Source organism: Hemibagrus wyckioides, linkage group LG18 (assembly GCF_019097595.1).
Source record: "Hemibagrus wyckioides isolate EC202008001 linkage group LG18, SWU_Hwy_1.0, whole genome shotgun sequence".
NCBI lineage: Eukaryota > Metazoa > Chordata > Actinopteri > Siluriformes > Bagridae > Hemibagrus > Hemibagrus wyckioides.
In genome coordinates, this window is record NC_080727.1 from 10,936,551 (window position 1) to 10,950,055 (window position 13,505).

The following is a 13,505-nucleotide window of genomic DNA, read 5'->3' on the forward strand; positions in this document are numbered from 1 at the left end:
GGAAAAAGCCAAGACAGTATTAATGTGCTGTTGATGTCACTTCGAAGATCGGGCTCTGGTCTTGAGGGGTACCACAGGGTTAGTAAGATGAACTGTATGTAGGTAATGTATAAAACTGGCTAGGCAGGAAAAGAAAGGTCTAAAGAACTAATAGCTTTATTATGCAACACACCAAATAGCATATTTATATATAAATAGCTTCTATACATAAACACACATAAGCACTCAGACAATAATAAAGAACTGCAGTTTTAAAAGGAGTGTTCCTGCTAAAAAGAAGCATCATATAACATGGCAGCAAGGTTCAAACAAGAATGATATTAAAATACCCCAAAACAGATACCCATGCATCGAAACAAAGTATAAAAATGTGAGCACTGTTTTCACCAAAGTATGTATAAAAAAATGCAAGCATTTCTGCAAAGCTTGTCTGAAATTTTTCCCCCAATGTCATCACACTGGCTTTGAGAGTGCTCCTATTCTATCCTACTTTGTCTTATTATTTCAACAAACATGGAAATATATTGTATGCATGGCAGCATTTTCCATGCTTTATTTGAATTTAAATGAAATGTTTTCATTTCCATTTCCCTTATGATCTTATGTGGGCAAAATCTTTATTCTATATTTTGAGGACATGGATTTGAAAAAAATAAATAAATAAATATAAGCCAATAAATCAGAAAATCAGCTTTTATTTAACAATACTTACCTCTGGATATGATGAAAGACTTAGAACATGGTACCTTTGGTGGTTGACCATCCGGAATAGACTCTAAAAGTAGATTAAACTACACTTAATATTTGGCTGCATATTTATTGTTTGCAGTAACTGCATCATGTTATTGATTGATTGACTTGGCCAGTCCAAGGCTACTTTCCCAAAGATAGTTCTCTGTTCTTCAAGTTATACTATCCTTTTTTAACAACAAGTGCTCAAAAATGGTACAAATTGTTTAAACAATCATTCTAATATGGCATGTCTGGGTGACCAGAAACATCTGTCAGTAACATGTTCCAATATTTTGATCACTTCAAAATAGATGGGTTCAACAAGTGATACCACTTTCTAGGTTGTTTAACACATCTAAAGACATTTCAAAATAAAGTACACCCTTTTCAATTCTATGTTCGGGCCTAAATAACAGTTGTGTGGTCTTGGCAAACCTCAATAAATAACATCAAGTGGGGAAAACAAAAAAAAACACAACAGATTTTAATATGTAGTCACTTGTTCCCAAAAAGTAAAACAATATTCAGGAAGAGATGGGAAAAAATAAGTACTACTATTATCCTACTTCCACAATCTTTAAAAGAATTAGCAGCCTAGTATTACTAATTTATTACTGAAATGCACAAAATTATTTAGTCATGAAGATGTGTGACTACCTCTATAAAATACTTTTAGCAGTTTGGATTTCTGAAACACTCAGGTGATTGTTTACATCATGAAAAAAATCTTTGAACACTGGAATTCTATAGTGAGAAGGACTGTTTACAAATTGAGAGCCTTTGAAACAGTTGCCAATCTTCCTAGGAGTGGGCAGCCTAGCAAATTCAGTCCATGGTCAGACTGCTTAATTCTCACATATAAAGAAAAACCTAAGAGCTACATCATGTGAACTATAGGCCTCTTTATTTTTAAACACATCATGTTCATGACAGCACAATAAAAAAAAATAAGGAAGGAAAATGAATAGTATGGAGAAAGAAAGGAACTGTTCGTGATCCGAACCATACAGTACATAGGGTTAATGTTAACTGCTCAAATTTAGCCAAATACATCAACACTCATTGGCGATGCTTCACAATGCAGATGGATAATGACCCGAAGCATACTGTGAAAGCAAACCAAGATTTTTTAAAGGCAAAGATGTAGAAAGTTCTGCAATGGCCAAGTCAATCACTTGACCTAAATCTAATTGCAGTTCATTTGCTGAAGGCAAAACTGAAGAAAAACACCCCATTAAGAAGAACTGAAGTCAGCTTCAGTAAAGGCCTGGCAGAGCAGCACCAGGGAGAAAACCCAGCATCTGGTGATGTCTATGGATTCCAAAATTCTGGTAGTCAGTGACTGTAAAGGATTTGGAACCAGTTTTAAAATTAATCTTGTACCTATCAGCAGTGCAATACATTGTGGAGCTCCTTGTGTTATCGCTTCATACCATTTTTTAATACTCAAGGTCACTTTCCAGTGACCAGTGGTTACTTGGTACAACAAAGAACACCCAGCAGGGTCCACTTCATGGTTCATTTTGCAAGGTCAACTGATTACTTAAAAAAGTCACTGACTTTAGGCAGAATTCCTGGGACCAGTCACCTATTTTTTTTGTTAAAGTAAACACTAGAAAATTGCCAGTCACATGGCAGACAGAGCTGCCTTGATTACTTCAGAAATACTGTGACAAGTTTACAAGTACCATGAATGGCTTCTCTCTAGGAGCCTGTGATAAGACTTTCTTTGTAGTGGAGCCTCCTTTTTGGTCTATGTGTATATGTGACTTGATACAAGTATCTCTGACAACAGCCTTCTTGCTATCAGTCACATCATTTAAAACAGTTAGACAATTGCATGCTCTAGTGACAAGCTCACCTTGCAGGTAGTGGAGGTCTAGTGACCTTCTTGGGTGTGCCTGGCTGTACCCTATTTGGCTTGAACAGGAGCCATCAAATCCTCAGAGCAGTAATGAATGTGTGTGTATGTCATACGTAAAATTATAATTTACACAGTTCCACACAGTGGTGGGCCATCAGCAGCCTAAACAGCAGTGATCTGAATCACTGACTTGCATTTTAATACACAATATCTCACAAAAGTAAGTACACCCCTCACATTTTTAGAAATATTTTATTATATCTTTTCATGTGACAACACTGAAGAAATTACACTCTGCTACAATGTAAAGTAGTGAGTGTACAGCCTGTATAACATTTGCTGTCCCCTCAAAATAACTCAACACACAGCCATTAATGTCTAAACCGTTGGCAACAAAAGTGAGTACACCCCTAAGTGGAAATGTCCAAATTGGGCCCAAAGTGTCAATAATTTGTGTGGCCACCATTATTTTCCAGCACTGCCTTAACCCTCTTGGGCATGGAGTTCACCAGAACTTCACAAGATGCCCCTGGAGTCCTCTTCCACACCTCCATGATGACATCACAGAGTTGGTGGATGTTAGAGACCTTGCGCTCCCCCACCTTAGGGTTTAGGTCTGGAGACATGCTTGGCCAGTCCATCACATTTACCCTCAACTTCTTTAGCAAGCAGTGGTCGTCTTGGAGGTGTGTTTGGGCTCGTTATCATGTTGGAATACTGCCCTGCGGCCCAGTCTCTGAAGGGAGGGGATCATGCTCTGCTTCAGTATGTCACAGTACTTGTTGGCATTCATGGTTCCCTCAATGAACTGTAGCTCCCCATTGCCGGCAGCACTCATGCAGGCCCAGACCATGACACTCCCACCACCATGCTTGACTGTAGGCAAGACACACTTGTCTTTGTACTCCTCACCTGGTTGCCACCACACACACTTGACACCATCTGAACCAAATAAGTTTATCTTGGTCTCATCGGACCACAGGACATGGTTCTAGCCATGTCCTTAGTCTGCTTATCTTCAGCAAACTGTATGCAGGCTTTCTTGTGCATCATCTTTAGTAGAGGCTTCCTTCTGGGACGACAGCCATGCAGACCAGTTTGATGCAGCATGCAATGGACCCCCCCACCCCTTCAACCTCTGCAGCAATGCTGGCATAACTTATACGTCTAATTCCCAAAGACAACCTCTGGAGCACGTGCACTCAACTTCTTTGGTGGACCATGGCAAGGCCTGTTCTGAGTGGAACCTGTCCTGTAAAACCGCTGAATGGTCTTGCCCACCGTGCTGCAGCTCAGTTTCAGGGTCTTGGCAATCTTCTTATAGCCTAGGCCATCTTTATGTAGAGCAACAATTCTTTTTTTCAGATCCTCAAAGAGTTCTTTGCCATGAGGTGCCATGTTGAACTTCCAGTGACCAGTATGAGAGGGTGTGAGAGCGATAACACCAACTTTAACACACCTGCTCCCCATTCACACCTGAGACCTTGTAACACTAACAATTCACATGACACCGGGGAGGGAAAATGGCTAATTGGGCCCAATTTAGACATTTCCACTTAGGGGTGTACTCACTTTTGTTGCCAACAGTTTAGACATTAATGGCTGTGTGTTGCAGCAATTTACACTGTTATACAGGCTGTACACTCACTACTTTACATTGTAGCAGAGTGTCATTTCTTCAGTGTTGTCACATGAAAAGAAAAAAATATTTACAAAAATGTGAGGGGTGTTCTCACTTTTATGAGATACTGTATATAATATATATAATATATATACCACTGGTTCCACATAATATAAATGTGATCTTTTTGCTTTCACAGACATAATATTTCAGGAGAAAAATCTCTGAATACTGTGCTTAATAAGTACAAGTCACCCAGTGACCTAAATCACCCATCAGATTTAACCAGCTGAAAATTGTCAGCACAAAAACATCAACGAGATTGATGTAGCATAGGTATGAACAAAATGAATGAACAGCAGCCAGTGACAATGTGTGAGAATATCAGTACCTATTTGCAAAGGTACTTATGCAAATAAGTAATGATATTCTCACATTCTGTCACTGGTGTTCATTCATTTTTGCATATATGATGCATCATATGCAAATATTATGCACCTATGCATTATATTTGCATAGGTAATATGCAATTTTAATGAATTAATTAATTAATATTGGGGTGGGCACCCCACAAATACAATAAGAATGTTTGTGTCAGAATAAATAATTAAAACGTTACAGCCATATATTAAGACTATCAAAAAGTAAACATACATAGGCCTTCTACATTTTGAAGCAGACTTTTTAGCTGTACATATTACAGAACAATGTTTCATAACCTGTGCAATACAGACATTTCGTGGTTTTAAAAGGCATGTAGGATGCCATAGCCATAGGAAGGTAATGGACCTATATTGTTTTGCATAATACATTAAAGACAGCAGCCAGATGTAGTCCTGTGCTCATAAGAATGCCAGCCATTCTTCTCTTCCTAAAAGAAATGGCCATTGCATACACTACTTTCTGCCTATCTGACAAGCAAAAAGGAAAATTGTTTCCACACACCGTACTTATGCAATCTGCAGAAGCATGAAAGGGTCAATTGACTTCCACTTAAATGTTATACACTACTCTGCAGTTAAAGTATAGCACTTTTCCTTCAATACAGGGAACCTTCTCACATTAGATTTTTTTTTGTTTTGGCCCATTAAACTAGATGAACAAATAATTAAAAAAAAAAAAGTCAAATAGATTCTGGCTTGTATGTCCAGCCTTGAGTCACTGTAGGCCAGAGGCAGTTTCTAGGCAACCGTTTTTCCACCGTGCCAGTGCCTCTAATATGACGTCTTCCATCAGGAGCTGAATTCTCTGCCCAGTTTTCCTTTTTTTTGGAATATATTTTATGCCCCTCCCCTGTAAACTCACTCACCCACAGACTCCCACACACACTGTACAGTTTTTGGAATCAAATAATGAGTTATGTAAGGCAGCTGAAATTTATATATGGAAGAAGAAGAAGGTGAGAGGTGCTTTTAAAAATGAACAGGAAAAAAAAAGATTTTTCCCCCTACACTTGCACTTAATGATGTTTGTGTTACAGTGATTGCTTAGTGGTTAAGGTTCTGTGTCAGTGGGTAAAATGTTGTCGGTTGAAATCTCAGGCCTTTTCCCGCTTTTCATGCTGTGAGGTCTCCAGAGATCCACTGTTAGAAGTACAAGGCTCTTAATGCAAGGCTCTACATGCACTGAACATGCATGGTAACTTAAGAGAATGCATAAACTGATGAATGTAAACTTGCATGCATCAATACTATTACCAGCCTTATCACAGCAAACATCAAAACAATGCAACTGTTTGAAATGAAATGAGCTGTCAAGTCCAACTGTTGATGGACACTGTTGGGTTGTATTAATAATGTATTAATGTTCTTTTTTTTTTTTTTAGGAACGACATGCTGACAGCCTTATTCAGAACCAGCAGTATCAGGTAATTTAACTGTTCTCTTTAGAATATATTCAAATGTGCATGACAAAGGTATGTTAAAAATACAATCCAGGGGAAAAACTTAAGGAAGGCTTCACTAATGGATGATGAATATTGGATTGTGAAGTAATGTTTGTAGCATGCAGAAATCGTTGCATTGCTGCATAGAGGATGGCTGCACAGTGATCAAGGAAATGTGCATTTCACTGACGCAATGTAAACTGGATTCTTTACATGTTTTGTTACATCATGTTTTAACATCTTGGAACTCTCCTTCCACATGAAGCTCTGAAACAAATCAGCATGATAAAACTGTAGCCAGTCTCTTTGTTTGCATTGTCTCTTGCCATTCTTTTTTGACTCCTGTGATCCATGATCACTAGTGAAGACTGTTGTATAATAAACCAAGGACAATATCAGGTATGGTTATGGTAAGCTATAGTTTATAGGACCAGTTCAACCTGCAAAAAACTTCTAATTCAAAGTGATTCCAGTGCGGTAAGATTACATACAAAATGAAACATTACTCAACAAAATCATGAAACGTAAGTTACTCTCAAGCATAGCACAACCATACCAATAACACTGCAAAATTATACAAGCAGCTAAGACAAGGTGTTTATTTCAATTTTATTGCCCTTTATATCATTTTGTGCATTTATACTGAAAAAAAGATGATCAAATATAGACAATTGGTGAAAACTGGTAGTGCCATTTAGTATGGAGTGGGTTACACTATATAGCCAATAGTTTTGGGACACCCCTCCAAATCACTGAATTCAGGTGTTCCAATCACTTCCACGGCCACAGATAAAATCAAGCACCTAGGCATGCAGACTGCTTCTACAAACATTTTTGAAAGAATAGGTCGCTCTCAGCTCAGTGAATTCAAGCATGGTACCCTGATAGGTTGCCACCTGTGCAATAAGTCCATTGCAATAAGTGAAATTTCCTCACTACTAAATATTCAATGGTGGAAGCAATTAGGAACAACAGCAACTCAGCCACAAAGTGGTAGGCCATCTGAAATCACAGTGCACAGAAGTTGACAACTTTCTGTAGAGTCAATAGCTTTAGACCTCCAAACTTCCTGTGGCCTTTAGATTAGCTCAAGAACAGTGAGAAGCTTCACTGAGCGACAGCTTCATGGAATGTGTTTTCATGGGTTGCAGCCAATGGGTTGCAGCCAAGCAGCTGCATTCAAGCCTTACATCACCAAGTGCAATGCAAAGTGTCAAATGCAGAGGTGTAAAGCACAGCGCTACTGGACTGTAGAGCAGTGGAAACATGTTCTCTGGAGTGATGAATCATGCTTCTCTGCCTGTCATTTTGATGGACAAGTCTGGGTTTGACGGTTGCCAGGAGAACGGTACTTGTCTGACTGCATTGTGCCAAGTTCGGTGGAGGGGGAATTATGGTGTGGGGTTGTTTTTCAGGGGGATTGGCCTCTTAGTTCCAGTGAAAGGAACTCTTAATGCTTCAGCATACTAAGACATTTTGGACAATTTCATGCTCCCAACTTTGTGGGAACAGTTTGGAGATGGCCCCTTTCTGTTCCAACATGACTGTGCACCAGTGAACAAAGCAAGGTCCATAAAGACATGGATGAGCAAACTTGACTGGACTGCACAGAGTCCTGACCTCAACCCCATAGAACATCTTTGGGATGAATTAGAGTGGAGACTGCAAACCAGGGCTTCTCCTCCAGCATCAGTGCCTGACCTCACAAATGCGCTGTTATAGCTGTAAGGGGTGGGCAAACTCTATATTAAACCCTACGGATTAACAATGGTATGTCATTAAAGTTTATGTGCATGTAAAAACAGATGTCCCAAAACCTTTGGCAATATACTGTATTTTTTGCTGTATAGATAAACAGGGATGTGGTAGCTTAGTGGTTAAGTTGTTAGACTACTGATTAGAAGCTACCAAGCTGCCACTGCTGAGCAAGGCCCTTAACCCTCAATTGCTCAGTTGTATAAATGCTCTGGATAAGGGTGCCAAATGCTGTAAATGTAAGTTATATTACTGCATTGGGTAGTAATGGACTTAACAGAGCCATTGGTGCAATGTGCAATCTGTTGTATAGCTCTTTTTAGAACTTTTTTCTCTTGTGCAGTGGAGGTAGAGACAACATCAAGCAAACACCTTTGATATTGCTAGAATTAAGCTTCTTTGTCATGTCACTTCATTCATGTCCTACATGTTGACAAAGAGGGTAACTCTGCATTGGGAGCATTGCAGAGACTAGTTATCTCTAACTATGGCCTGTTACTACATTTTTTTCAGCATTCTTTATTAAATCCAATTAGGAACAACTGCACATTCACACAGTTATCTAATCATTCAATCATGTGGCAGTAGCACAATGCAAAAAATCATAAAGATATAGGTCAAAGGTTTTGGGTAATGCTCACAATCAAAACGCAGAATTAAGAAAAAGTATGATATCTGTGAGATGATTTTTAATTCATTTTGATTATGATAGGCTCGTTTAGTATTTCAAAAACTGCTTATCTTGAATTTTCTCACATAAGTAATAGTCTCTAGGGTTCAGGCTTGAGCTGGATGGGCTACAACAGCTGAAGACCACAATGGCTTTCACTCCTGTCAGTCAAGAACAGAACTCTAACACCTAAACTAGACATTTGAAGATTAGAAAAGGAAACAGAGGAAAAAGAGGAAGGAGAAAAACATTTTAAAAATTTTCTAAGAATGATGTAGTTTTATTCTTATTCCTAGACTCAGGAATTATGTGTTAAGACTCCTAAATTACCTAAGACTGCTGGAGAGGTATCCTAAACCTGGCCAGGCACTTTCCAACAAAGAATGAATATGTTGAAATTATATAACAGGAAGCTGATAAAACGGTACAGGCTTGATTATCAAGATATTCTTTTTGTTACTGATCTAGTAAGAAATTCAATAACTTCTCCCACTTTATAATTCGGTTTCTTTTGATATGCGTTTTTTAAATGACCAACTTTGGACTATCCTTTAATATACAGCTGTGAGTCCAGATTAGAATAATTTACATACAGTTACTTAAATGGTATCTCATTTTTCATTTGTTGAATCTAGTTATTCAAATTGGGTAACATTTTCTAAAATAAATGCATGTATTTGAACACCATTTGAAAAAGTTTTAAAAATAAAATAAAAATATTAACGTAACTGTTTCCATGTCTTATTTATATCATGAATAAATGGTATCATGCTTCTATGACCATTACACTATCTGCTGATTGATTTGAGTGCAGACATCAGACATTTTGAGCTGACATTATTATAGTCCTTACTCAGTCAATTAAGAGTACTTAGACAACATTGCTTTAGGTCCTTTATAACAAGCTCATACTCTTACACAAGTACTACTTTTCATAGAGGATTTTAAAGGCTTAAGCCTATTCTTAAGAGCATTTCTGAGAGGTTTTATTCAAAGTTTTATTCTGTCCACTCAAACCAGTCTTAATCTCTCATCAGTGAGGTCTTTCAACCTGTAGACCCTCTGCTCACAGAATGTTTTTTGTTTTTCACAACATACTTTGTGAACTATAGACACTGTTGTGTTTGGAACACCAAGACCTATACTATCTGAAATACACAAACCTGTCTATGACTTCAACCATGGCATGGAAGTTCGTACCAGAGATCACACTACTCCTTATTCTGGTGTTTGATGTGATCATTCAGTGAAGCTCCTGACTTGTATCTGTATGGTTTTAAGCATTGTGCTTCTGCTACATGATTGGTTGATTGAAATTGCATAAATGAGCAAGTGTACAGGTGTTCCTATTAAAGTGACTGGTGAATGAATGTTCTATATGTTCAGCCTTATGTACTGTGCATTTTCTCAGCCACTGTACCATGCTTTTGCAGATTTTGCTAAAACATTTTTCCTGACTTTTCTGACAACTTGTGCATGACTAATGTTTCTTTTTGTTTTGTGGATGTTTATTTTAGGAAGTGATCAAAAATCTAGTGAAAAGATATGTGGCAGCCATGATCCGGAGAACCAAAACAGATGAAGGTCTGACTGAGGAAAACTTCAAGGTGCGTCAGTTGTTTACTTCGTACAATTATAATGTAGACCATATCATATCTTCAAGTAAATATTGTACTACACTTTAAACATAACAGACACATTTACATCTGATTGACTTTATCTGTCCTTTACACATTTAGTAGGTAAAAGTTTTAGGTTTAAGAAAAATGAACATGTTCCAATTGTATTCTATACAAGTCATGCACATCTCTTCATTTCTTATGTTATTGTGTAGTGCTTTAGAGGGAAGTGTAGAAATGAAAGCCATTGGTAAATGTCAGCCTCAAGCTTGGGGAGGTTTGCTTACCCATATGTAGTGTGAAGGAGCCTTGGTTCACAAACTGGTTTCACAGGCCTATAAACTGAATTCTTTTGATTACATTAGTCAAATATTTCCTGGAATTGAGTGCTGTGTAAATGAGTCATGTGGTTTGCTCTCCCTTTAATTTAATTTGCAATCTCTCTTGTGTCAATTAAGGAACTCAAGCAGGATATCTCAAGTTTCCGCTATGAGGTCCTGGACCTGCTGGGCAACCGCAAACCGCCTCGCCGTACCTACTCCTCAAGCAGTGAGGCCACACAACCTGAGGCTGAACAAGATGATGAGCAAGATACAGAGAAGCGGAACAGAGGAGCAAGGCCTGGGGGACAAGCACACTCAAGTTCCGTCTCATTTGCCCAAGCAGACAAGAGGAAGCGTGAGGGCCAATTTACCGTTTCAGCCCTTTTCCGCTCTATGGCAGGTTTGGGGGATGTGGACGATGGACCAAAAAGCAATGGCTTCAAGAAAAACAGGTGGTCCCCTTCATTCGTGAGGACAAGCGGTCGCTTGCGGCACTTCTCACGCTCAAAGAAAGACTCGTTGCGGCGTTTGGGATCACTGTTTCGTCGTGTGAATGGACATGTTGCAGAATCACGACTGAAGGGTCCCCAACAGCAACAAACCTACAGCATTTCAGATGGAGTTTTGCAACTGCCAGCATCCTGGCAGGACCCCCATGCACAGCCGGAGAACTGGCTGTCAAGAAGCAGCATGCACCTGCACACACTCGGAGGAGAATCTGGTGCAAGAGACAAGAATCAATCACAGTCAGTGTCCCAGCAGGCAAATGACACAGACAACCTCCTGCTAAGGCCCCCTAGCCTACACTGTGCTTCCAGCCTGACTGCCTCCAGTTCACTCTTGCTCTCCTCAAGTGAGGATCTGTGTCAGGGCTTACCAGGGCCCTGTGAAAGCCTTGACTCCTCCTATTGGGAACAGGAGGAGTCAATCACTACACAGCTCTAAATTCTCATTGGCTGCACAAACAATATGCTGCAATGAGCAAGGCAGGCCTGACATGTCTGTATTTATATCAATATAGGCAATGGACAGCACTTGTACATATATTCGATTTGCTTTTATTACATCAACCTATAATTAGCAAATAAGTAGTCTTTAAATACTGTATTGAGAATGTTAATGATTCAGTTTCAGCAATATGGGAGTGCATTTGAGTCAATAACTCCTAATGCAATGCTTTCTTTTTTGTTACAAGTACACACCAAATGTCATTTGCACATATACTTTTAACAGCTACATATACCTATCAACACATTACTCATGCTATTTATTTAATAATGCTTCCCTGGATTCTAAGGTGTTTGCGGAAAAAAAAATGCATTTCTGATCTTCACAAAAACTTCAACAAGCTTAGCATATGGAAATGAAAGCGGTTACATGGCTGAGATCTGGCATCATATCAGGCATTAGCAACATTGCCCACAATACCAACATGCCCTTATACAAATTTTAACTTTGAGCCTTTAGAAGTATAGCACCATGATCTTCCCTTATAGTCAAAGATTATCCACTTGTCACTATGCAGTAAAATAAGGGCAGATTAAACACAAAGCCCCAGGGGCAGAAGCCAAATTTTTGACTGTAGAGAGACATGGAACCTCACTGACATTTCATGCAAAATGCCGCATTTGGAAATAAGCATCTGAATAATTACTTGTGCATGTACTTCTTGTTTATACAAGAAGTGAGCATGTGTCCAGTGAATGGCTCGAAAGTACGTTACAATAGTGTAAGAAGAAACAAATACCCTAATAAGAAAAATTAATGAATGCATATTGAGATATGCATACTAAGTAAAATATATTCAAATGTTCAGTATTATTTTTATTTCAATCTAAACATTGGGATCAAATTGTCAATAGCCACTACCCTGCTCAGTAATTTTAGTAATAATTTGATCTAATTTATGCCAATAGGTGAAGTCAGTATATTGACTTAACTTCTTTTGTGAAGCTCTCAGTTTTTTATGAAATTATTTTTCTACATTTTGCATTGATGACAGGTTTTGTTATGCTTATTTTGTCTCACAGCAAGGGATTCATTAACCTTGATTTACAGAAACTTGCTTTGCTTTAAATTTCTATAATTTCCCAATATGTGAATGAAAGATTGTATAGAAAATAGGTCACAAAATCAAAGCTAACCAAACTGTAATTTTAATAAAGTATAATACTTTTATTCCAAGTATAATTTGCATGGACAACATTGTTAGGAAAATTCTTAGAACTGTTACAAATTATGAAAAATTTGCAATTATCATGGTTTCCCACATTCTGCTTCAGATCATGGAAATATAATCATTCAAAACACAAAGAAATGCTGTTTTTTGTTTTATTTTGTACTTTTAATCATTTAACAGAATCTAAAATATGAAGAGAAAACAGTGATTCTCCATGAGAACAAATTGCTAATGAATGTTGTAAAGTTAAACCTACAAGATGCACTCACTGCCAGCTTTAATAGGAACGCCTACACAATTTATGCTGTTATCTAACCAGCCAATCATGTGGCATCAGCACAGTGCATGAAGTCATGTCATTCAGATGTTTGATGAACAGTGAAGCCTCTGCTCTGATGATTTATGCACTGTACGGATGCCAAATGATTGGCTGATTAGTATAACTGCACAAAAGCACAGGTATAAGTGTTAGAGAAGATGTATGTATATAAAAGCAGTGAATGTATATGCCTTACTACCCATTCTCCATCATTTACAACAGTTTACTTAAAACCCATTTATGATTGTTGAGTAGAAAGTGCCTGGGGCAGTCAATCAACACAACACAACACTGCTTTGGAAGTCTGGATTTTACATTTCCTCAGGCTGCATTCAGTAGGGCTGAATTACATTCTAGTCTTTATTCCTTTCAAACAAACATTTTTCAAAAAAAAAAAAAAAAAAATATTCATTTGACCAGAGATCCTTGTGTCGCGGTTATTATAAAACCGGCAAAACACACAAAATCAAATGGTATGCAACATACTGGGAAACTTAACTCTTTAATACGAGAAACAAACAAATATTCAACATTACAA

The 13,505-nt window shown here is 38.1% G+C and overlaps 1 protein-coding gene across 1 annotated transcript in view; it reads left to right on the top strand.

Moving 5' to 3' along the window:
* Positions 1-12,694, top strand: part of LOC131368654 (short transient receptor potential channel 5-like) — a 37,028-nt gene extending 24,334 nt beyond the window's left edge. The window contains exons 9-11 of the mRNA XM_058414675.1: positions 6,043-6,084; positions 10,045-10,134; positions 10,605-12,694. Coding sequence (XP_058270658.1) covers positions 6,043-6,084; positions 10,045-10,134; positions 10,605-11,414 — 942 coding nt within the window. The 3' untranslated portion in view covers positions 11,415-12,694. The remainder of the gene's footprint in view (positions 1-6,042; positions 6,085-10,044; positions 10,135-10,604) is intronic.
* Positions 12,695-13,505: the final 811 nt, after the last annotated feature.